This window comes from Xyrauchen texanus, chromosome 40 (assembly GCF_025860055.1).
Source record: "Xyrauchen texanus isolate HMW12.3.18 chromosome 40, RBS_HiC_50CHRs, whole genome shotgun sequence".
In the NCBI taxonomy this organism is placed as follows: domain Eukaryota; kingdom Metazoa; phylum Chordata; class Actinopteri; order Cypriniformes; family Catostomidae; genus Xyrauchen; species Xyrauchen texanus.
Window position 1 is genome coordinate 19,159,963 of NC_068315.1, and position 23,850 is coordinate 19,183,812.

General features: G+C 37.1%; 1 protein-coding gene across 7 annotated transcripts in view; it reads right to left on the reverse strand.

Annotated features, from left to right (window-relative positions):
- Window positions 1-21,087, reverse strand: part of LOC127633376 (histone acetyltransferase p300-like) — a 33,559-nt gene extending 12,472 nt beyond the window's left edge. For 2 of the 7 annotated variants that reach the window (XM_052112421.1, XM_052112420.1), the window contains exons 1-14: window positions 20,465-21,087; window positions 13,373-13,995; window positions 13,002-13,178; window positions 11,781-12,099; window positions 11,524-11,637; window positions 8,746-8,952; window positions 8,523-8,628; window positions 8,214-8,348; window positions 7,656-7,773; window positions 3,107-3,266; window positions 2,903-2,980; window positions 2,565-2,650; window positions 2,268-2,420; window positions 1,610-2,017 (exon numbers count right to left, since the gene is read on the reverse strand). In XM_052112421.1, coding sequence (XP_051968381.1) covers window positions 1,610-2,017; window positions 2,268-2,420; window positions 2,565-2,650; window positions 2,903-2,980; window positions 3,107-3,266; window positions 7,656-7,773; window positions 8,214-8,348; window positions 8,523-8,628; window positions 8,746-8,952; window positions 11,524-11,637; window positions 11,781-12,099; window positions 13,002-13,178; window positions 13,373-13,995; window positions 20,465-20,546 — 2,766 coding nt within the window. In that variant the 5' untranslated portion in view covers window positions 20,547-21,087. Of the gene's footprint in view, window positions 1-1,609; window positions 2,018-2,267; window positions 2,421-2,564; window positions 2,651-2,902; window positions 2,981-3,106; window positions 3,267-7,655; window positions 7,774-8,213; window positions 8,349-8,522; window positions 8,629-8,745; window positions 8,953-11,517; window positions 11,638-11,780; window positions 12,103-13,001; window positions 13,179-13,372; window positions 13,996-20,464 lie in introns of all 7 variants that reach the window. The other 5 variants (XM_052112422.1, XM_052112419.1, XM_052112417.1 and 2 more) reach the window with 3 other exon arrangements.
- Window positions 21,088-23,850: the final 2,763 nt, after the last annotated feature.

Genomic DNA, 23,850 nt, shown 5'->3' on the forward strand with positions numbered 1-23,850 from the left:
TGTGTTTTTATGCCTTGCAAACTTAAACTTTTTAGTTTTCTGTGAGTATTGAATATTGTTGTTGCAAATTCTGCTGATTTACATCAAGTTAACATCTAACTTGCTAACATAGATCAAGTTAGGGCTGCAAGATAATGACAAAACTCAGAATTGATGATTACCCTTGATATTGTTTTTGCAATGACTGTAATTTAATATAATTTACATTAAAAAACTTATTTTGGCTAGATCAACTGCATGCCATATTCTTTGTTGGCTTCTAATCCAAAACAAGCTGAGAACGGTGTTCCTCAACTAAGATTATTTATTGGTTTTAAACATCAAGACATATGGCCTAAACAGTCAACTTCACTTTGACCTTCTTGGAAGCATAAATAAACAAAACAAAAAAGTACATTCCAAATTTTGAATAAATTATATACAGTAAGCAAGCAATGGACCATGATAGTTCACCCAAAAATGACAATTCTCTAATTTTACTCACCTGCATGCCATCCCAGATGTGAATGACCATAGAACACAAATTATGATTTTTAGAAGATTATTTCAGCTCTGTAGGTCCATCTAATGCAAGTTAAGGGGTGCCAAAATTTTGACACTCCAAAAAGCAATTAAAGTTAGAATAAAAGTAATCCATATGACTCCAGTGGTTAAATCCATATCTTCTGAAGTGATATGATAGGTTTGGATGAGAAACAAATTAATTGTAAAAGTCCTTTTTTGCAAGGAATTCTTCTCCCTGCCCAGTAGGGGGCGATTTGCACAAAGAATGTGAATCACCAAATCACAAGATGAATGTGAAAGTTAAGGTGGAAATTGACTGAGCAGGGAGGAGAATTTATAGTAAAAAAAAAAAAAAAAGGAGAAATATTTATCAGTTTCTCACCCACACCTATCCTATCACTTCTGAAGACATTGATTTACCCACTGGAGTCTTATGGATTACTTGAATGTTGACTTTTTTGGAGCTTCCCAATTTTGGCACCCATTCACTTGCATTGTATGGATGAAAAGAGCTGAGAAATTCTTCTAAAAATCTTCATTCGAGTTCGGCATATGACAAAGTATCCATATCTGGGATGGCATAAGGGTGAGTAAATGATGAGAGAATTTTGCTATTTGGGTGAAATATTCATTTAAAATGCTGAACTGCTGTATAAACAACATGAGTAGACCTACATGGACTGCTATAACTGAAACCTTTTATGATTAGTTCATTCTGGCACCTGTAACTGCAATCTTGATAATTTATTTGATTAATTGTGCAGCCCTAGATGAGTTTGATAAAACTTGTGAGAAAAATTAGGTTGAGAAAGATAAATCAGTCATGTTTTGCACCATACGTCATTGTTATCCAGCAAAAGTGTGTGTATGAATTTATAGTGGTCAAAAATGTAATCTTGTTTTTGTCTGATTTGTAATAGTAGCTGAAATAAAAGCTATAATGTATTTTTCTGTCCCATTTAAAAATGCATTTCTAAATATAGAAGTAGAATTCTTTTGTGTTGGGCAGAGCAAAAATGTTGCAAGTGGCAAGTAAAACTACTTACTGTTGAACCTTGGAATGGCACCATGATTTTTTTTATATATAATGAAAGCTAGTACTCACAGGAGTGCGTGGATGCTGGCCTGTGTTTGGCGTAGAAAGGCCACATTGAGGCACAGTGGGAGGAGTTCCTCCTAATGGCTGCATGGCATTGTCAGAAGTGGCGGACGGAGGTAACTGTTGCTGATTGCCAGTCGTGGCTAACTGGGGTTGGCCTGGGGTGTGAGGCTGGGGCGTCTGTGAGCCCGACAAACCTGAAGGCGGCGTGAGGTGCGGTGTAGGTGTGCGGCTACGTGCTGGGGAAGGAGAATTCTGGCGAACAGGCGGACAGTGCGGGAGGTTGATGGACTGTGATGGGGTGGATGATGGAGGGATGCTATTGGGACCCAGAGAGCCCAAAGAGGGCCCAGCAGACCCAGGCTGGGTTAAAGGACTGCCGACTGGCAGAGATGACAAAGGCATTTGCCCCTGCTGGCATTTTAAAAAAGCACACAGGACAAACAATGAGAGCACATTCAAAACATAATTTCAGAACAATGCTGCTCTAGAATATGCAAGAACAAAAGACCAAGACAAATATAAAGACAGATCAGTATATGTAATGTGTCTGCATACAAGTTTGTAAAGTAATGTTTCCCTAATGAAATATGTTTTGGATTGTACATAAAGAACATTGCTAATATAGACGGATAAAACAAGGATTCCTAGCGGAGTCTCTTACTTGAGTGATACCACCCTCATTTCCGGGGTGTGGCATGTCACCAGGCCCAGCACCAAGCGCAGGTCCTGAACCTGGAAACTGTCCAGATTGGATGTACTGATTTTGCATCTGTGCAACATTCGCTTGTGGCATCCTGCCAGTGCCCATGCTCGCCTGAAACAGTAAATACATTCAGCATTAAAAAGTAACAGTGTTATATCTTCTGTACAATCGTTCAGAGACAATGTCCTCCTTAACTACTGCACTGTAATACAACAGAAATCTGTAAAGGTGTGACTTTCTAGTCACAGAACCGACCTGGTTTAGAGGTGAGCTGAGTGGTAGAGGTGGTGTAGATCTCTGGCTCATGGACTGCATTCCCATATGGTTAAATTGACTCATTCCTACAATGCACAGAGTCAAATATAAGAGTGAGTTTACATACAAAAGTGGTGTCAAAATGTCTGAGATTAGATTGATAATGTAAGCAAATTAGTGGCATGCTGAGAATATAATTAGCAATGAAAAACTTTACTAAATATGATGAGTGGTCTCAGACTTTCATATATGTTATGTATACATACATATTCATAACATTTATTATCTTCAGATAGGGTGACACAAGACATGCAACACTCTGAATGAGATTTACAAACCAGCAGCATTCTGCAACCTGTTCATCATCTGGTTTGGTCCAGAAGGCTGCACCATTGTAGGATCTGAGAGAGAACCATCTTCAGTTGGAGGTAGAAGGAGAAAAGTAAAATTGCAGTCCAATTAAATGCAACTTCCAAGCATAAGCTACTTTATTTTCAACAAGCCATCTTCTCTCATGCTACCTTTCAAGGACGTGTACTCACTAGGTGACAGTCCTGTGGGTGGCCCTTGTTGCAGGCCAGTGGGGGACATGCCAGGCTGAGTGGGCATCATACCCTGCTTCTGTAACCGTGTCCTTCGCTTCTCTTCCAATTCCTTCTGGATCTTATAGATCTTCTCTGCAAGCAGATGGTAATATTCTGCCTGAAAGTAGGATGTAAAAATTGCTCAACTGGTCCGTCAATCGATAAAAATATTTAATAATCAACTGATTATTTTTGTAGTTAACACATTAAGTTTCTTTTTAAGAAAAAAAAAAAAGAATACAAACTGGTTAGGCAATTCATTTGGACAACACTCATAGTTAAATATATTATATGATATTGTTTATGGACAACATGTAGGTGTAGGTTTTTGAAACGGCACTCTTTAATCTCAATACAGATATTGATCTAAAATCTGGGTTTGATTTATAAATAAAATAAGCTGTTTCTCCCTTTACTGATAAACAAGAGAACAACTAACTATTGTGTGTGTTGAAGTACTGAACAGAGTCACTTGTTCTGGAAGAGGATCTTTAGTGGGGATGGAAAAAACTGTTCTCATGATTCGGTTCGACAATTCGATATAATCCCATTTCAATATATATGACAAACTGTGACAGAAAATGTGTGTGGGGGGGGTGATTATGTTTGAGCAAAATGCACATTATAATTTCATCAAAATGTGTTCTTTACAACATAATATAAATACTCTTTTATATTGTTTAAATAAAGAGTTTTTCTTGTATACCTTTCTATGTAAGAAATGTTCAAACAAATAAGCCTTAAAAAACAGTGAACTATCTTCAGGCTGACCAGGTACAGAACAAAGACTGTCATCATTATTATAATTACATTTTACCAAATAAAAGTTCAACATTCAATAGATTAATATTATATCATGAAATTGTCTCTACAGTTTACATACACCTCAGCCAAATCATTTTAAACTCAGTTTTTTTACAATTCCTCACATTTAATTGTAGAAAACTTTCCCTGTCTTATGTCAGTTAGGATTGCTATTTTATTTTAAGAATGTGAAATGTCAGAATAATAGTAAAGATAATTATTTATTTCAGCTTTTATCTCTTTAATCACATTTCCAGTGGGTCAGAAGTTTACATGCACTTTGTCAGCATTTGGTTTAACTTGGGTCAAACATTTTGGGTATCCTTCCACAAACTTCTCACAATAAGTTGCTGGAATTTTGGCCCATTCCTCCAGACAGAACTGGTGTTAGGTTTGTATAGGTCCTTTCAGGGATCCCCGTTCTGGGATTGATTTGCACTTCTCGCACCAAACTACCGGAATCTCTATGAGACAGAATGTGTCTCCTTCCTGAGCAGTATGATGGCTGTGTGGTCCCATAGTGTTTATACTTGCATACTATTGTTTGTACAGATGAACGTGGTACCTTCAGGCATTCTGAAATTTCTCCCAAGGATGAACCAGACTTTTTTTTTTAGGTATTGGCTGATTTCTTTTGATTTTCCCATGATGTCCAACGATAAAGGCACCGAGTTTGAAGGCAGGCCTTAAAATACATCCACAGGTACACCAGCAATTGCCTCCAATTAGCCCCTCAGAATCTAATTGGGCAATTGTCTAAAGGCTTGACATCATTTTCTGGAATTTTACAAGCTGCTAAAGGCACAGTTAACTTAACGTATATGTAATGTATATGTAAACTTCTGACCCACTGGAATTGTGATATAGTCATTTAAAAGTGAAACAATCTGTCTATAAACAATTATTGGAAAAATTATTTGTGTAGATGTCCTAAACGAATTCCCAAATCTATAGTTTGCTAATATGAAATCTGTGGAGTGGTTAAAAAAATGAGTTTTAATGACTTCAACCTAAGTGTATGTAAACTTATCACTGTTATCACTGTTTGAAATAATGTGTACATTTTAGAGGTGTAACTAGAGGGAAGGCAGGATGGGCAGCAGCCCTAGCGCCCAGGATGAGAGGGGGCCCGCAACGGTCGACCAAAAGAAACCATAAAAATGGCCACGGGCCCGAGGGGTGATGAAAAACAAAAGTTTCTTTGCACTGGGACCCTCAAGGTCCAACATAAGCCACTGCTGTCACTTCAGTTCAACATGCATCTCACAGACTCACAGCAGTTTATTAATAAGAGAGAAGTCTCTCAGTTTCTTTATCACATGTGTGATTAAATTTCATAATTCTTTTAAAAAATGTATCTGACTGTAAAGAACAGAAAGGATATTAAAAGACAAATGATATAATAATGGGATGATAATGTGCGAAACGACAAAAACATGTCAAACTGTAACAGACCAAACTTTAATCAAATATTCATTAAGAAAAAATGTATAAACATTTTCATATATCTCATGTATCAAACATATAAAGATAAACTACATACAAAATTATATACAACTTACTTTGCTGTGAAAACCTGAGCTCCTGAAATAATAGCATATAATAATACACTGAAGTATTACATAATCTTTAGAGGTTAGCTTTCTGTATTGTGAATTCTTTTTGCTTTAGAGACTGTTACTTGTCTATGTTTAGCCAATTTAGGATATTACATTGCTTGTAGTGTGCTTTTTTTAAAGGAAAGAGTGTTCTGACTAGAGTGTAACTTAGTTCAAGTTCACTCACTTCATTGTCTGTGCAGATGCAAGTTGTAATATTACATATATGTTGTGGATATAGTGATTAATCTTATGTGTAAATAAAATGAGTTTGAGCGAGATCATTAACCCGTTTTAAAGCGGATCAGTTTCCCGGTGTTCAGTGTGTGCAACTCACGCAGCTCAAGCGGGGAAATCCCTAACATACTGTATTACAGGTTAAGATGAATCCATTATCTACTGTGATATCTTCCTCTATAAACATATATTCATCAACGTTGACGCTGCAATAAAAATAGTTGAAACTGCTAAATTCAAGCCCTTAAAAGCACTTCAAGGCCTTGTAATAGTGTAGGAAAAAGTGAAACATGGGTAAAATTAAGCAATAGAGAAATTATGATGTTTACCGTGTCTTTTCACTTATGATGAAATGGACCGAAAACAATGTTGCAAATTCTGAAATATTGAGTTATGCCTGAATATGGTCCGTAATTTTTTTGATTCATGATATATCAGAATTCAATATACACTGGCAGCCAAAAGCTTGGAAAATGTTTTACGGATTTTGCTGTTTCAAAAAGGAAATTGGTATTTTAATTCACCAAAGGGGCATTTAACTGATCACAAAGTATAGTCAGGACATTACTGATGTAAAAAAACAGCACCATCACTATTTGAAAAAAGTACATTTTGATCAAATCTAGACAGGCCCTATACCCATCACTCCAACACCTTATCCTTGAGAAACCATGCTAAATTGCTAATTTGGTACTAGAAAATCACTCAAAACTACTATATCTGAAAGCTACTTGGTTCGTTAAATGAAGCTTAACATTGTCTTTGTGTTTGTTTTTGAGTTGCCACAGTATGCAATAGACTGGCATGTTTTAAGGTCAATATTAGGTTACAAAATGGCAAAAAAAAAAAAAAAAAAGCTTTCTCTTGAAATTGTCAGTCAATCATTGTTTTGAGGAATGAAGGCTATACAATGCTTGAAGATTTCATACAATGGTGTAACTTCACAGTCTTCAAAGACAAAGGACAACTGGCTCTAACATGCACAGAAAGAGATGTGGAAGAACAGATGTACAAATAAACAAGAGGATAAGCACATCAGCGTCTCTAGATTGAAAAATAGACAGCTCACATGTCCTCAGCTGACAGCTTCATTGAATTCTACCCACTCAACAACAGTTTCACGTACAACAGTAAAGAGAAGACTCAGGGGTGCAGGCCTTATGGGAAGAATTGCACAAAAAAAAGCCACTTTTGAAACAGAAAAACAAAAAGGAAAGGTTAGAGTGCACAAAGAAACAGACATTGGACAACAGATAATTGGAAAGAGTGTTATGGGTCTTAACCCCATTGAGCTTTTGTGGGATCAGCTAGACTGTGAGGTACGTGAGAAGTGCCTGACAAGACAGCCACATCTATGGCAAGTGCTACTGGAAGTGTGGGGTGAAATGTCACCCGAGTATCTGGACAAACTGACAGCTGGAATGCCACGTATCTGCAAAGCTGTCATTGCTGCACATGGAGGATGTTTTATGAGAACACTTTGTAGTTTAAGAAGTTCTGAACATTTTTTAAATTGTAATACTAAATCGTCACATTATTAATGTCCTGACTATACATTGTGATCAGTTGAATGCCACTTTGGTGAATAGAAGTACCAATTCCTTTCCATAAGAGCAAAATCTGTACATTATTCCAAACTTTTGGCCACCAGTGTATATCGTCCAATCCCTAGTCTTTAGAAATGTCACAGAATAAAATGAAAAATGTTTCATTTTAAAATGTAATATGTTAACAGTGTTATTAATGTCATTAACCATATTTAAATCACAAGTTAACATCTACATTTTGAAAGCCATACTAAATAGATGTATAAAGCCGTGACTATTTTTAGACTGCAAATATTTTGATGGACAGGACAGTATCCTCACCCTGCTGTTAGCAGACTCATACATGTCCCCCTCCACTTTACGTGCATAGGCCACTAGATTCTCCATGCGCCGATCCTTCAATGCAGCTGGGTCTGGAGTTGGAAAAATAGCCTGGACTCTGAAGATAGAAAGGCACCAGCAAGGCAGGCACATGGAAATTATTATCAACTGGTGTTTGACTAACTGAGTGTATTTTTTCTTCACTCTCTCTATAAAAAAAAAAAAGCCTTGGTTGGTGATTATAACAAATAACTTGTTTAAAAGATTCCCTTTATAAAACATGGGAGTCAATTTCACATAACAAATAACTTGTTTCAAAGATTCCCTTTATAAAACATGGGAGTCAATTTCACATAACAAATAACTTGTTTCAAAGATTCCCTTTATAAAACATGGGAGTCAATTTCACATAACAAATAACTTGTTTAAAAGATTCCCTTTATAAAACATGGGAGTCAATTTCATATAACAAATAACTTGTTTAAAAGATTCCCTTTATAAAACATGGGAGTCAATTTCACATAACAAATAACTTTCACAAAGCACTGTAGGACCTACAGTTTGTGCACCAGGTGGTTGCGTAGGTCCTGATTAATGTCCTCATGCCAGCTCTTCCTCATGCCACCACTGGCAGCAGGGTTGGCCAAAGGCATAGACCCCACACCACCCAAGGCATTGTTGTCATTCATCAGGCTGGGGACAGAGGAGTGAAGGAGACAAATAAGGACTTCTCTTTGTACATTAACATTTCCAAACTGACTAAACCCTAGTGCAGTGGATTAGTGTAACTTTGAGACTTTAATACATTAGGAGGCTCAAGACAAAATAGTGGCCAATTACATGAGATGTTACTAAAGTTTTGCTTACCTTGATGAGTTCATGTTCAGATGCATCATTGTATCCTGGAGAAGATTAGATTGCTGATTCGGAGACTGACCACCCACTGCCCCATTTACACCCACAGGATTTGCTCCTGTTAAAAGAAAGGTTATGAGAAGAGGCATCCAACGCAAAACTTTGTCTGATAGATAAATAACAAAAACAGAATATTGCCAATATTTAAAAATTGTTGCACCAAATTTGTCATTACCCATAGTGTTTAGTGCCCGTGGTGACTGTTGGACAGGTTGAGGGGATGCCTGGTTTCCCTGGTATGTGAGGCCAAGGGCCGCATAAGCCCTCTCGATGGAGCTGGGATCTATCTGCCCTGGGGTGTTGAGATTGGGGGCACTAGGTGGGCCACCAGTCACATTACCCAAAGACGTACTTAACCCCACAACTGCAGAACTCAAGAGAGCTGAGGAGATGAAGCGGTGAAGAAATAATACAGAAGAAAATTAGTGCCAGTTTCAACAGAACAGGAATCTGGAATAGTAGTAATAACACTGTTTTATGTACAAAATTGTTCCATTGGGGATAGGACTAGGGCTGCAACAACTAATCGATAAAATCGATAATAATCGATTATGAAAATCGTTGTCAACGAATGTCATTATCGATTAGTTGGTCTGCTTACGTCACAGGGAGCGTTTACTGATGACGTCACTTTCATGACAACAGTCACATGCGAAATGGCAGAGAGTACAAATCAATCGGCGGCAGAAAAAAGTGTGCGCCCCAAGTCATCTAAGGCATGGGAGCATTTTACATTAAATGCAGCAAAGAAGATCGTTACCTGCAAGTTATGCAAAGCTGAGCTTGTGTGGCATGGAAGTACCACAGTGATGCACGAACACATGAAGAGGAAACACGTTGGTGTCACGGATGAAGGTGAAACAGCACGGTAAGCAAAAACTGTATCCTCATTATATGAAGATGTGAAAATGGTATACCCGTAAAACTTCAAATAATAGCCGGGCTTTTATTTTCCCAAATCGTCGAACTGCACCGGCTTGTATTTGAGACAGGCCTTTATAATTTAGTTGAGATTTTGTTCATTGAGATGTTGTTCCTAGAGTCTCTAATCTCTAAAAATCTCCAAATGCTCCACGTGAAACTGCGGTCTTCCGACCTTTTACTATCGTGTCAATAGATTTTGATTAATATGCTTGAGGAGAGAGAGCAAGACAGCGCCGTGTTGTTTGAAGACGTGAGAGGCGCTGCAGGCCGGGCTCTCTCTCTCTGCTAGCCTCTCTCTGCTCGTTTTAGCCCTGTCAAGTGCAGCAGTCATTCTATTCTACATCAATCACCGATTAAAAAAGGCTTTGTCGGGGAAAAAAAATGCGTAGCTCTACTACGTTCACAAGCTTGTTTTCAGTCTTTCTATATTTAATTTATCAATATATTCTTATAATTCATAAAAATTAAATGAATTATATATTTGAGATGTTTTTTGGAATAGTGAATAAGAAACATGTTCGTATGAACAACACTGAACAGTGACAGTTTTCCTCTTCTTCTACATTCTACCTCTGTATAAAACAGTAACATTTGTTTGTTTGTTTATTATTTATAATTTTGATATTTCAACTAAATCTGCTGCTTAATAGTTTATATGAGCACAACTCAATGTTTTGTTTATTTATATTTTGGATATTTAAGTTTTACTGTTTAAAAACTGGACAAACTTTTGTGTTTTAAGGTTTAAAATGTCCAAATTAAAGATTATATTAGTAAAACTCAATGTGTGGCTTTTGCACTTTTTAAAGTACACTTTTACACATAAATACACTGATTTAGGGTTTTATTTTGTTACAAAAAAAAATCAAATTGAATTTAAAAAACTTTATCCGATTAATCGATTAATCGAAAAAATAATCGTCCGATTAATCGATTATCAAAATAATCGTTAGTTGCAGCCCTAGATAGGACTGTCACGATTATGAAATTTGGCTGACGATTAATTGTCAAACAAATAATTGCGATTATGACGATTACTTGTCTGTCTGTGGGCCTTCACAAGTATGACGATTAATGGTCATAACATTTGTCATCCTTAAGGTGTGTGTGTGCTTCATACGCCACAAGTAATTTGTTAACATTTAACTTGGAATTTTTGCAAAAAATATTGCATAGGGGTAAAATTACATGAAAAAGTTGTTAAACATCAAATATTTCCAAATACTTAAAATATGTCTCTTAAAAACTTTAATCTTGTTTTTTCTTTTAACCCAGCAAACCTGAATAGTTAATATAATCTGATATGTATCATAGAATACATTTTGCAATAGTAAAATATGTCTGTCCAACATTGTTAACGTTCACACATTATTTTAAGGCATTTTAACAGACAAGCCCATATTTTGCATGAAGACCAAGGTCATAGCATGTTATTACAGAGCGTGCATCAGAGCACCTCAGAAGCGGTTAAGCTTCATGCACTCTTCAGGAGCTGCCCTGGGTGCAGTTGGTTGTGCAGGTCAGCGAGACGTTCATTTGGAGTGCTCACATAATAAAATTAAACTGGAAAATGAGACAAAAATGCGGCAGTTATCTCAACTAATCACGATCAGGCGAGTATCTACTAATCGTGACAGGCCCAATCAGGGCCTCACATTGTTCCAAAACCATATGCCTTTTTTCTTCTGTGAAACAAAATGTTAGGCAGAATGTTACTCTGTCACAATTCAGTTTTTTGTGTCTTATTTCCACACAATTAAAGTAAATGGTGAGTGAGTTGGTCCTTCAACCTAACATCTATTTTTGTGTTCCATGGAAGACACAAAAGTCATATAGGTTTGGAACAAAATAACGGTGCATAATTGACCACAGAATTTTCATATTTGGGTGAACTATCATTTCAAGAATGAACAACAACGTCACAGCCTCATGTTTTATGTAACTTTCTATGTTTCTATATTCTAATAAAGTGAGGGAGTGTGATTAATATGCAAGAAACAACATATTTTGTTTTAATACACACACTCACACTGCTGATTCCTCTTGTCTCCTGCATTTTTCAAAGGTAGACATACAGGGCAGTCGTGCCGTGTGCAGTTCTTCCAGTGAGAGATTATCTGTCTGGATGAGGCACAGTGCGCCACTGAAATAGAAAGAAACAATAAAAACACAAAGCCCAATACTGGTAATGACAAATGTGTATTATAGGAAGAAATGCAAAACAACAGAATAGAGCTACCACGTTTTTATTTTTTTCCCCCAATTTGGTGCAGTTCAAACACTTACCTTGGCAAGACTTGCCAGCCTGGCAGTGCGTCATGTGATTGAGAACATTCTTCATGGTTCGACAGTGGGGCAGGTTGCACTGCCGTACTTCCCCATTGGCCTGCTCCCGCCTCTGGCATTTGTGGGCATGGAGCAAAAGCACCAGCTGCTGCTGTATAAGTTTGCGCTTTTCTGGGTCGGCCGCTGGAGGTACACCTCCCACTCCTGCTGCAGTCACGACTGAGGTGGCTGATCCAGGGCCAAGACTTCCTTGAGTGTTGGGTACCATGCCGTCTGTTCCTGCACCTCCGGCAGCACCGGCTGGGGAAGGCTGAGAAGCCTGCTGTGGACATGTTAAGAGATGGGAGTTAGATGGGAAAGGCCAAAGTAAAGTGTATACACACTTCATTTTATGAAGACAAATAAAATGAGACTTCAGATGGTTAGTTCAACTAAAAAAAATAATTACAGAGCAAAAACTGACAGCCTCAAGTTAAACCATTCCATCCATTAAATTAAATACTGATTGAAGCTGTCAGTCCTTAACATCTCCTTTTGCATTCGACAGAAAGGAAGAAAGTCTTTAAGATCTTGTCCATTTAAACGGTCCACATAGAATAATTAGGCTACCAACAACTGCTATTACTTATACTAAATACAAGCATGTAGAGTATAGAGCTGCAACTGATGATTATTTTGATAATCAATTAATCTTAGATTATTTCTTGGATTAATCAATTAATCTTTTGTTATTTCTTCGGTTGATCAATTAATCGGATAAAAACAAAATTATATTTCCTGTATTTTACTGAAAATGTGATAAAATAATTTTTTATAAATGATAAAGGTGTGCATGCTCATTTAACCCGCTTAAGACAAATAGTTTTGCGAAATGGAAATACGCGCTTAACTTGGAATTCATAACATTTATACATTATAAAACATAGAAAATAGCAGTAAAATTTTGATATGTGCTGGAGAGAAACAACAGTCAAGTGCAGTAAAAGTGCTCTCGTGTTTTTGGTTGAGTTTTCTTGCTTCAATTTGTCATGCAACATTTTCACTGGGCTGTAAAGTAACGTCACTGATGGTCACTCGCATCATGTCCAAATATATAATGAAATAATTAATAATGACATTTCTCATTGATGATTTTCATTATCAATAAATATAGATTTTAGCGATTAGTTGTTGGAGCTCTATTATAGTATACGAATATCAAAGTGGACACAATGTACAAACCATGCCAGGTATGCCTTGCATAGGCTGAGGTTTCTTGTTGAGGTTAAACTGGGCCGGACTGTTGGGCAGACCTGGTTTGTTTTGGAGTAAAGGGGCCAGCCCTGCAACACCCATACTCTGACTGGCAGGCTGACCATATGGGCCTCCATAGGGGCCTGAACCAGCATTCATTCCCATCTGCAACATATACAGGAAGATGGAAAACATTTTTCAAAAAACGGCTCATATTAAGTTTCTGTTGTCCATTTCACTAATAAAAGCATTACAATAAAGAGGTTTCACCATAGTACATATAGGTGTGTGTGTGTGTGTGTGTGTGTGTGTGTGGGGGGGTGGGTTTTAAGATGTGCAGGATGTCGTCACAGCTTTACCTTGTTCATTGTTACAGGCTGCTGTGGCCTCAGTCCCCCCTGGCCTCCTGCTGTCTGCTGCTGCTGCTGAAGAGCCTCTGCTAGCAGGTTGCCATTACTGCCCATGCCCGGATTGTGAGGTCCCATTCTAGGCGAGCCATTCATCATCTGTCCTCCCATCATGTTTTCCTGCTGTGGAGTGGGCCCTCCTGTCTGCTGCTGTCCATTGCCTTTCTGATGTCCGAGCATATTCCTGTTCATGCCCACCATCCCAGACATCTGCTGCTGTTGCTGCATAAGGGTAGCCTGTTGAGGAGAAAGATGTTGTTGTCCTTGTTGGCCCATGCCCTGGGGACTTGAAGCCTTCATATTCCCGAACAGACCCATCGAGGCTCCCATTGGACTGCCCATTGTTCCCTGCTGCTGTACTGCATGTGTGGATCCATGCCGGAGAAGTTCTGAGAGCTGCTTGTGCTTGGCTGCTGCATCCTGGACACTGGACATAACTCCTGCGATGGCCCCACCCCTACTACCGAAGTTGGTGTGCAGCTGGCTGTGGTCCACTCCATTTGCCAGGCTCAGCTCTGAGGAATTGATTAGCTCATCTGGGAGATCATGCTCCAGGTCAAAAAGGGAGCTGAAATCTAAACAAAATAGAAAATTAGTGAATTTACAAAGGAAGTTAATGATGACAATTAATGGAGATGACAATATATTTTCCTAAAATTTTATAATAGTCTCAGACAACAAAATGATGGACTTAAGTCTGACAACTATTCATGCTCGACCAGTTTGAGAACAATTTACCAAACTCTTTTGACATGTGGAGATATGAAAGCAGTTAATTGGCAGAAAGCAGGGCAAAGACAAGTTTGTGTCAGTCCAGCCATGCAATTATACTCATTATGAGCAGATTGTTGATATTGCTGATACCATACCTAAGGTGGTGGAAAAGGTAATAATAATAATAAAAATTAAAAAAGATAATTTTAAACTCCATTTACTGAATATTGAACATTTTTGTTAAAAGGACAAAACTGTTTAATCTTCCCTTCTTGTGATGGGCACAGAGATAGAGGCTGCAAGTAAAATCCCAAATGCCTAATTTTTGTGCAACCAAGATAATAATAAAAATAAAGATAATATAAGGATGATTTGGTGGATATAGCAGGACTTTAAATAATAAACAATCCTGACATACACCAGGGACTCTTGTTTTGAATAAGATTCTGTGCTTCCAGCACATACAAACACAAGAGAACCAAAATGCACTCAATGTATTACAATAGAATCACTATAAAGTGTAATTTGATCTAATAAATACAGTATGAGCAGTAATCAATCAACAGTAGATCATCATTAATCAATAGTAGATCATCAGCAATAGCTTGCAAATGTCATACGTGTCTTTTCTCTAACTATCGGCATAGTTTTTGCCAAGAACCAATAGTTCCAAAAAGCAACTATCAGCATCAAGCACAGATTAATTGGTCGACCTGTAACTGTAAAAGTGCATGAATATGGATCATGGACAGCCGAAATGGATAAATCCAAATGTCTCCTCTATGCCGTTAAGGGGCCTTCTAAAATGTTTACATTACAACCTTATTTTGAATCATCAGAGCCCTAAATGCCGATTTGCCATTCAGTATGGTGGCAGAGACCACTCTATATTAATCGTTTATTCTTTTATTTGAAAACTGATTTTTATTTACAGGGTTGCACAAGTTGAAATAAATAAATACTGTTTATTTTTTACTTGGATCCTGATTCTAAAAGAACAAAAAACATAAAATTACATTAAACAGTAGCTCTCATTTTAAATGTTGTTAGAACTGCAAACTAATATATGATTCCTTTTGACCAAAATTAAGGCATGTTTTGCCCATTCAGGTGTTAATACTTGCATCCTCTTTTAAGATGCATTCTTTAAATTATTATTATTATTATATCCTTATACAGTAATATATAGACTAATAGTAATATATTTCTGTAATAATGGAGCGTGCAGAATTGCTATACAGTGTCAAGCATCTATTTTGAAGGAAGCCTAATAATTTTATCAAGCCTTTTATTTTGAATGAAGACAAAGTGTTGTTTCTGTGTGTTACCAGGAGAGGTGACAGTGGTGTTTTGAGCTCCTTCCATACATGGAGAAATGTTCGCATCTCTTCCTCACTCCACACAACTACATGGGGTTACTTTAGATTTTTACCAACTTGTTATGTCCAAATATATTTGAAATCATACAAATGACAACTGAAGTAAATGCGTAGCAGCGCACGTTAGCAATGTACACGAACCGAACTCAAGAGCACAGCTGTTCTGAATAAAACATACATTATCAAATCACAAGATGGAATTCATTTCATGGGCATCGAGCACAGAATGCCGTATCATTATCCTCGTGCACCGCACAAACAAGACTAGTAAACAGCTGCGGTGCGATTGTGTATTTTAGCGCATGCTCGAAAGAGAAACAGTGATTGGGCAGTAGCGAACTTCTGAAGAGAGCGTAATTGGTCATGTGAGGTGAAAACGGACTAGGAAAAAGCTTTCATCATCCGTAGACACAGCCTATAATGAAAATGAACAACAATTTGTAACTTTACCTGGCTGACATCTTCTGTTTGCTAGCTCACTAATATCACAGACGAGTATTCTTAATTAACCGTGAGAGGCAGAAATCATTATCACGATTAAAATACGATTAATTGTGCATCCCTAGATTTAAGTGTGTTGTTACTTTAGGAGAGAAGTTCTTGAGGTAGTCACCACTGAGGTGCATCTAAGGTAACATGACTGCCTGGTGAAACTTGCTGACATAAAACACCATATGAAAAAATATGCATAAACAATTGCACTGAATTTGGACTAAGTCCACAGGAAACTTGTCTTAGGAAGTTCTCTCATAATTTACTCACCCTCATGCCATACCAGATGTGTATGATTTTCTTTTACGGAACACAAACAAAGATTTTTAGAAGAATATCTCAGCTATCTATGTCCATAAAATGCAAGTGTAACTTTGTAGCTCCAAAAAGCACATAAAGACAGGTGTGGGTTTGAAACAGATCAATAGTACTTTTTTTACTGTAAAGGTCCACTTAATTTCACAATCCTCATTTGTTTTTTTGGCTATTAACATTATTCGTGCATATCGGCACCTACTGGGCATGGAGGAGAATTTATAGTAAAAAAGGACTTAAATATTAGCTGTATCTCATTTCAAAATGCTGCATGTGCTAGAGGTTGCATTTGTCAGTTACATACGTCACAGAATCTCATTTCAGAAAAGCAAGTATGGCACAGAATACAGCCTTTGAATGCAACCTTCTTTCACAGGAATTCAGAGGATGCAATAAGTGTATCTATCCTTCATTGCACGATGGGAGAAAGGTGCCTCAGGCTGTTCCTGGCAAGGTACTAAGCCTTACAGGCTCCATATGGTTAGGATTAGGGCAGAGTTAGTATATCTGCTGCCTGCCAGGAACAAACAGAGGCACCTTTGTACAATGGGCCCTTCATTGGCACTCACAACCTACAATTTATTACTTCAACAGAAACATACATAATTTCTCTGAAAAAATTAGACAGATTTACCCGAAAATATGATGTCCAAATGCATGTAATGTTCATTTCCAAGTATCTCAGTAGATGGGAGTGAAATATTTAACATGTAAAAAAATAATAACAAATAATGTTAAAACAAAATATAACAGTATAGCTGCTAAATCAATTTTCTCATCATTGTTATAACTCACCCAATGTAGGGCCCTATGAACTTCATTTAATTTTTTCCCAAATTCCGTGTTTTCTGTTTCATTTTCTCTGAATTCAGAGTTTTAAAGTGTAATTGCATTATAAAAACTGTCTAATTAAATTAATTCATAAAATTTTTAATCAAATGAAACCAGAAAAGTCACTTTTAAACTTACAATGCAATATTTTTCATCAAATTAAGAGTTCCTATAGCCTACTGTATAATTCAAAACCCAAAATGTGAGGGTTTTTTTTTTTTATTATTATTTTTTTTTTTTATTCATTTATTTATTTATTTTTTGGTCAAATACAGTAGAGCAATACAGTATTAATGAAAGCAGTAATTAAACTATAACTAAATCTCAGCCTTTTGTAGTTTAATCATCACACTAGGACGGGGGTTTTCAATGTCTTGTACATTTTCTCAGAGGGGGGCTTACTGTCCAAGACTGTGCCCCACCTTGACTCCCTTCCCCCCAATTTTTGGTAATTTTCCATTCAAGATTTACAAACATAGCAAAACAAATAATAAATAACTTAGCGTGTGCTAAATGTAAAACATTCTGGCCATTTATATGAAGTTTTAACAGGTATTTTCCTTGTCTAATATTATCAAAATGCATCATATTTCAGGTGTTGGAGCCTTTTACCAATGTTTATCAATAACCTTTAATTCAGTATGACAGAGTCATTCGGACGATGCGTTAAACACTGATGCTTGATTAACAGCTAGAAATGTTTCTATTAATAATATATCTTATTCTGAATTACTATTTATCAAAAATACCTGTTTGTCCTCACGACAATGGGATTACTTATCCTAACTGTTTTTAGCCTATATCTGTGAAATAAACTTGCAGCACATGAGCCAATCTCCGTCTCTATGTGAAACTGCACTTGTCACATACACATGAAGACACATCGACCCGATTAACCCCTAGATTAAATTGATTCAAATTAAAATTTACCAACCAAATGATGTTGATTACTCAATTCTGGTATAATTTCTCCCTTGATATAGCACATCTGCAGAAGCAGAATATGAATGAACATAGGCAGAGCTGAGTGGCTTTATAATAGATTTTTGAATGTAGAGCTGCGTAAATTATTTGAGAGCTCACATCCAGTTTTGAGTAAGAGTTGCCTGTGTCCGAGCGGAGAGATTTGCGCTGGTGCAACCGGTACATGGATGCGCTCTCGCATGATATGCATGTTGTGCTCTCGACATTAACAATATTATAACACCATAGAGCTAAAGTCTATTAAGCAGGACTATAATCCATTATGCCAATAATGTTTCTTTATCTTCACAATACATTTTTATTGCATTTATGCATCTTTTTATTTTACTTGGTGAAATGATCATCAATCTCCATGCCTCCCATGACATACTATGGCACCTCCCAGTTTGAAAGCCATGGCACTAGTACATATCACAATTTTTATTTGGTTAATTGTGCAGAAATACATACATTTTATCTTAAATATGTTCAATTCAGTAACATTCCGCATTTAATAGTTAATTAAGTTTTTATGAATGGATTTTGCGATTCCGCCAGTGTTCTCCACAACGTGGAAATCACAAGGCCCAACTAAAGTTTACGTTAGATGTTCCCTTCTGACTTTGAGCGCATGAGCAGGTTGAGTGTGAAGCATGCTGTCATAGCAACCATGATACATCTTGTATCTGTTTGTTCTATGAAGGCAGTCTTGTTTATACTATTCTAATTCAAAGCGTCCTACCTAGCCACAGCCTTCAAAACAAGACAATTACTGATCTGTTTCTCACCCACACCTATCATATCACTTCTGAATACAAGGAGTTAACCATTGGAGTCATATGGATTACTATCTGCTGCCTTTATGTGCTTTTTAGAGCTTCAAAGATCTGGCCAGCATTCACTTGCATTGAATGGACCAACAGTGCTGTCAGTAGAAGAAAGTCATACACATCTGGGATGGCATGAGGGTGAGTAAATGATGAGAGAAATTAATTTTGGGGTGAACTATTCCTTTAAAGTCCATTCCAATCACTTAATTCATTCACTCACTTTGTTTACATCCATTCAAAAGTTTCAGAAGTAACCAAAAGAACAGCTTTTGCCTTCCTATGTCTTTTCATATTTCACTTGGTCCTGTCTGCTAAATTACCTGCTGACATAACAGAGAAAATAGTTAATTTGCTCATACAATTGTTCTGTTCTTAAAATGATGTGCAACCTTTCATTAAGCATTAACAGGAGTCACTGAACTCGCATTACTTAACCTTTAATAAGGTGTTTTTAGGAAACGGGCTAGTCAGTTGTGTTATGGCTGAGCAATGGAAATCAAGTTCTGAAAGAAATGACCGACGCAAAAATGGCTACTTCTAAGCCAACTAGCTAACTCAGTCAAACACAAGTACATCTGTTTTCTCCCTTCCATTTAAGCTCAATAAACAGTGTTTCAGCAAGCTCATAAATTAATCTTTATTGTAAAACTAATATATATATATATATATATATACTCATTTTTTAATAATGAGGAATCAATTGATATGCAACTAGCTAACAATGGTAGAGTTGTTGTGTGGGCCTTCAACATCAGTCTGTTATTAGCTGACCAGCTAACTAACCAAATTGAATCACATTTATTAATAATAATAAAAAAAAGAATACCATGGTACTTTCAGGAAAACACAAGGAGATATTTAGTTTACAAACATTGCGGTCGCTGCACATGAGCAGTTGGTGAAAACAACTGTTGTCAAGTGCAGTCATTAAGTTTTGAAGTTGATTGACTCACATTCTAGCAGCCAGGCTAATTAAAGTTTATCGTTGTCGATTATTAGTGAATAGAAATGCGCATTGGTCAAATGTAAATATTTAGAAACTAGTTGTAAAAGTACAATTATTAAAAATTGCACCACGAATCTTTGAGTACATTTTCTGAATTTCCATTATCATCTGAAGAACTGAAACTGTTTGTAAGCAAGAACAGCAGCAAAACAGGCGCTGAACAAATTCCACCATTTTGGCGACTGTATAGCCATTATATTCTGATTTGCACCGTGTGTTATTTGCAGCCATAATGTCCCAACAGTTGACACCGCTGTGATGGACCAGAGGAATAGCTCGCGCTGAGCACTATCCGCTCTGCTGTGAGCTGCAATGACAAGCTAAAGCTAAACTCATGCGTATCCGACGTTAGCTCCCCAAACTAGCCTAGGCTTGCTAGCCTGTGACCAAACTAAAAAGAAAAACACTACCCTCTTCATACCTTAAACTCACACGGTCGTATACAAAACGGACAGAAATATGCATTTAAAAAATATAAGTACCGTGAAAAATGAAACGAAACCGTAATATTTACCGTTTCCATCGCTGGCTGATAGTGCCGGGGAAGACAGTTTAGGCCTCTTGGCTGAAGGCGAGTCCAGAACGTTCTCGGCCATATTTTTAACGAATTAAGATATATTTCCTCAGAAGTAGGCGCCTGAGCCTATCTGTAATTATCGGTTTTAAAAAATATGACTTTTCCCCCTCCTTTTTAGGGACGAAGGGGGGGAAAGTCCCGTGTACAAAATACTCCTCTTTCCTGGGTTCGCCTCTCGATTTCAGCTTCGCCGTATCAACCCCCTCCCCAGCACGATTTTTGTTCTTTATACAATTCTGCAAGCGGATGAGGAGGTAGGGGGAGTCGGCACGGCAAGAAAGGATAAAAAGAACTCATCTAGTCCCATTTACGAGGTAGAATTGACCGATTATGTATTTTAAAATAGTTTTATCGCTCAGCCCAGTCTGTTCGCATCGTTTGTTTTGAAGACTGAATGGCAGGTCTTGTTGCAAACGAGAGTGATATGCTGTAGTTTACGGATCAAAAGATGGATGTCACTTACTACTGTCTAATGTTTTAGTTCTTGAAACTCTAAGCGTTTTTTGATCATTTTTGTGAAGTTTTGCTGGATTTTTAAATGTGAAAAGGTCAAGAAGTAATTAAAATCGAATAAACTTCACTAGATTTGCATGATTTAGCTGCAATTATATAAAAGCACCTTCAAATAGTGGAACAAACTAAATAAAAAAGGATTGTAAATTATTTGACAATAAGGGCAAAGGATTTATGTTCGTTTTTTTTTTTTTTTACAATTTAGTTTAGTTTGACTTACTGGTTTTAGAATATCATGTTGACAATTCATTCTTATTTTCAGGAGTTGATGAATAACAAATCTGAAATGCTTATATGGGTCTTAAGTAATTTATGTGTGGATTCTGTAGCAATGTTATATGTATTTGTTAATTAGTCTTTAAAATTATTTTATAACATTTAGTCACTGCATATGCAATTAAAGATGCCAATTAAATATACAGAATATTATATAACTTTATACAATATAGGCCTACTTAACTTTTCTAATTGAGGAGATGGCCCTTGTTGGATAATGTCTATATGATATATAAATATATTTAGAATTATATTTTTGTATTAGTTATTAACAGATTTTCGTATCTAAAGTAGTAATGTCCTTATAATATAAAAATTTAACAATGCGGTTGACACACAAGGTGGTTGACTGTAAAATATGAAACAATAAAAAACACACAAAAAATTGTTTAATGCAGCAATAAATATACATTTGGAAATAAATATATAAATACAAATACAATAGAACCAAAATCAATTTTCCCATAAGAATATTGGCCATTCAGGGAAGCTTGTAAGAAGGGTAATGTAGACACTAGGCTCTAATTTTCCAGTGGACCCCTGTAAAACTCAAGGACTATAGTGACTTTTTATCTCACTCTTTGTTGGAACAAAATATATTTTAGTTTTCTTCCACAGGTACGCAGATTTTCAGCAGGCTGTCACTAACCACTTTACTGTTAAAACATTTAGAGAAAATGTTCTCTAGTGCTTTATCTATAAATTAAAGTATTTGCTTCAAAATTGGAAGAAACAAAAATTCAGAGGAAATTTGTGAAGCTTATGATGTATTAAAAAAAACCCCACTGGAGATGAAGTTGGCCAAAGGTCTGCCGGAACTAGAAACATTTAACATGATCTATAACTGCATAAAATTCAATGACGTCTACAGTGATATTATTCTATTTGTTTCCATGTCTCAACCTTGGGATTCATAAGGTTAACAGAGCCGGCCAGATCCAGCTCAATTCCTGCTTGGTGTCAGACTCCACTGCTGTGTCTCTGAGTGATGACAACTAAATGCAGCCAGTGCCAGACAGACATCACTTCAGTCTATTACTTCAGAGGATGAACTGATGCCAACACCAACCGTAAGACATCGGATACTTCATATGCCACTGCCTGAACCTTGGACTTAGGATAGACCCCACCGAACCTCACTGAAATGACCTGCCGGTTGAACTGCAATGCACCTCATTGATTTCTGCCTGCATCACCTCTAATGATGGACTACACTCTTGAAATGTAATACATTATCATGTATTTGCCAACAAAAGCCTTCATCAGCCAACTAACAAAGGACAATTCATCTATGTGAACTTCTGCAGTTAATCCAGGACAGTAGCAGTTTTAACAACCACGCAAACCACACAATTGCGTGGGGCCCCGGACATCGAGAGGGCCCCCACCCCTGTAGGAAGGCTATGCAAAAAAGCAAAAATGCCATTGTCAACGCTCTCAGATTGGTTCACGTTAGAAGCTGCCGGTCAGTAGGACTTTGGGGTTGGGTTTGTAATTTATAAAAAAAATATATAGGCCTTCCAAACTTGTTTCACTCACGTGCTCAGATACGTGCGAACGGAGGAGTTAGTTCACGCCAAATGTGTTTCTGCTCTGTTTTTTTATTGTTTTTCTATGTAAACACGCAGGACGTATGTCCTTGGCTGCAGAATCGTGTCTCTGTGTTTCTTCAGTGTGTCATGCATTTTTAGAAACTGTTTGAAGTTAATAAGAACTTCAGGTTTCAAAAACACATGTCGAGAAACTTGCGTTCTGTTTCAGTCGTTGCGCTGGGTCTAGACTGTTTTTAGCACATGCAGGGACAGATTACCAATGGGGCCAGTGCCAGGGGGCCCTTGACTGTCCAGGGGGTGCCCTGGACTTTAATGCTGTGTGATCTAGTTTGGATCCCCCCCCCCCCCCACTTTTGAAACAGAAAAACAAAACGAAAAGGTTAGAGTGGGCAAAGAAACAGATATTGGACAACAGATAACTGGAAAGAGTATGCATCTTAACTCCACTGAGCTTTTGTGGGATCAGCTATACCAGGGGTTGGCAATTATTTTGGTAAAGGGGCCACATCAGGCTTTAAGTAGTGCATGGGGGGCCATCTTTTATTACTTTTGAGATACAATGTTCTGCATTGATTTGGTTTTTGTATCTTTTAAGCCCAGAAATAGTTGTGTACTCAATTTTCTGAAGTGTATCTGTGACTAGTGGGACTATTCTGTAATTGCCTAAAGTATTGTATTGCTCTACAAAGATGGATACTTTTCAGGGATTAAAAAACTGAATAAAGGTGGAGATTATAAATGTATTTTGCCATCTCTACTTCCCTGTTAATTTATTATTCAGTTTTAATAATAATACCAAAAAATATTTTTTTTATAGAACTTTTAATGTTTGTCGCAAAGCGGGTGAGTTTACTTCTTTTTTCTAAAACATTACACGTTTACATGCTAAAAGGGTTGTTGTGGCAAAAAAAATTATTAACCAACCATTATCACTGCGTAAGAGACACTCTGAATCAAACAGTCTTTTAAAAGAATTTATTC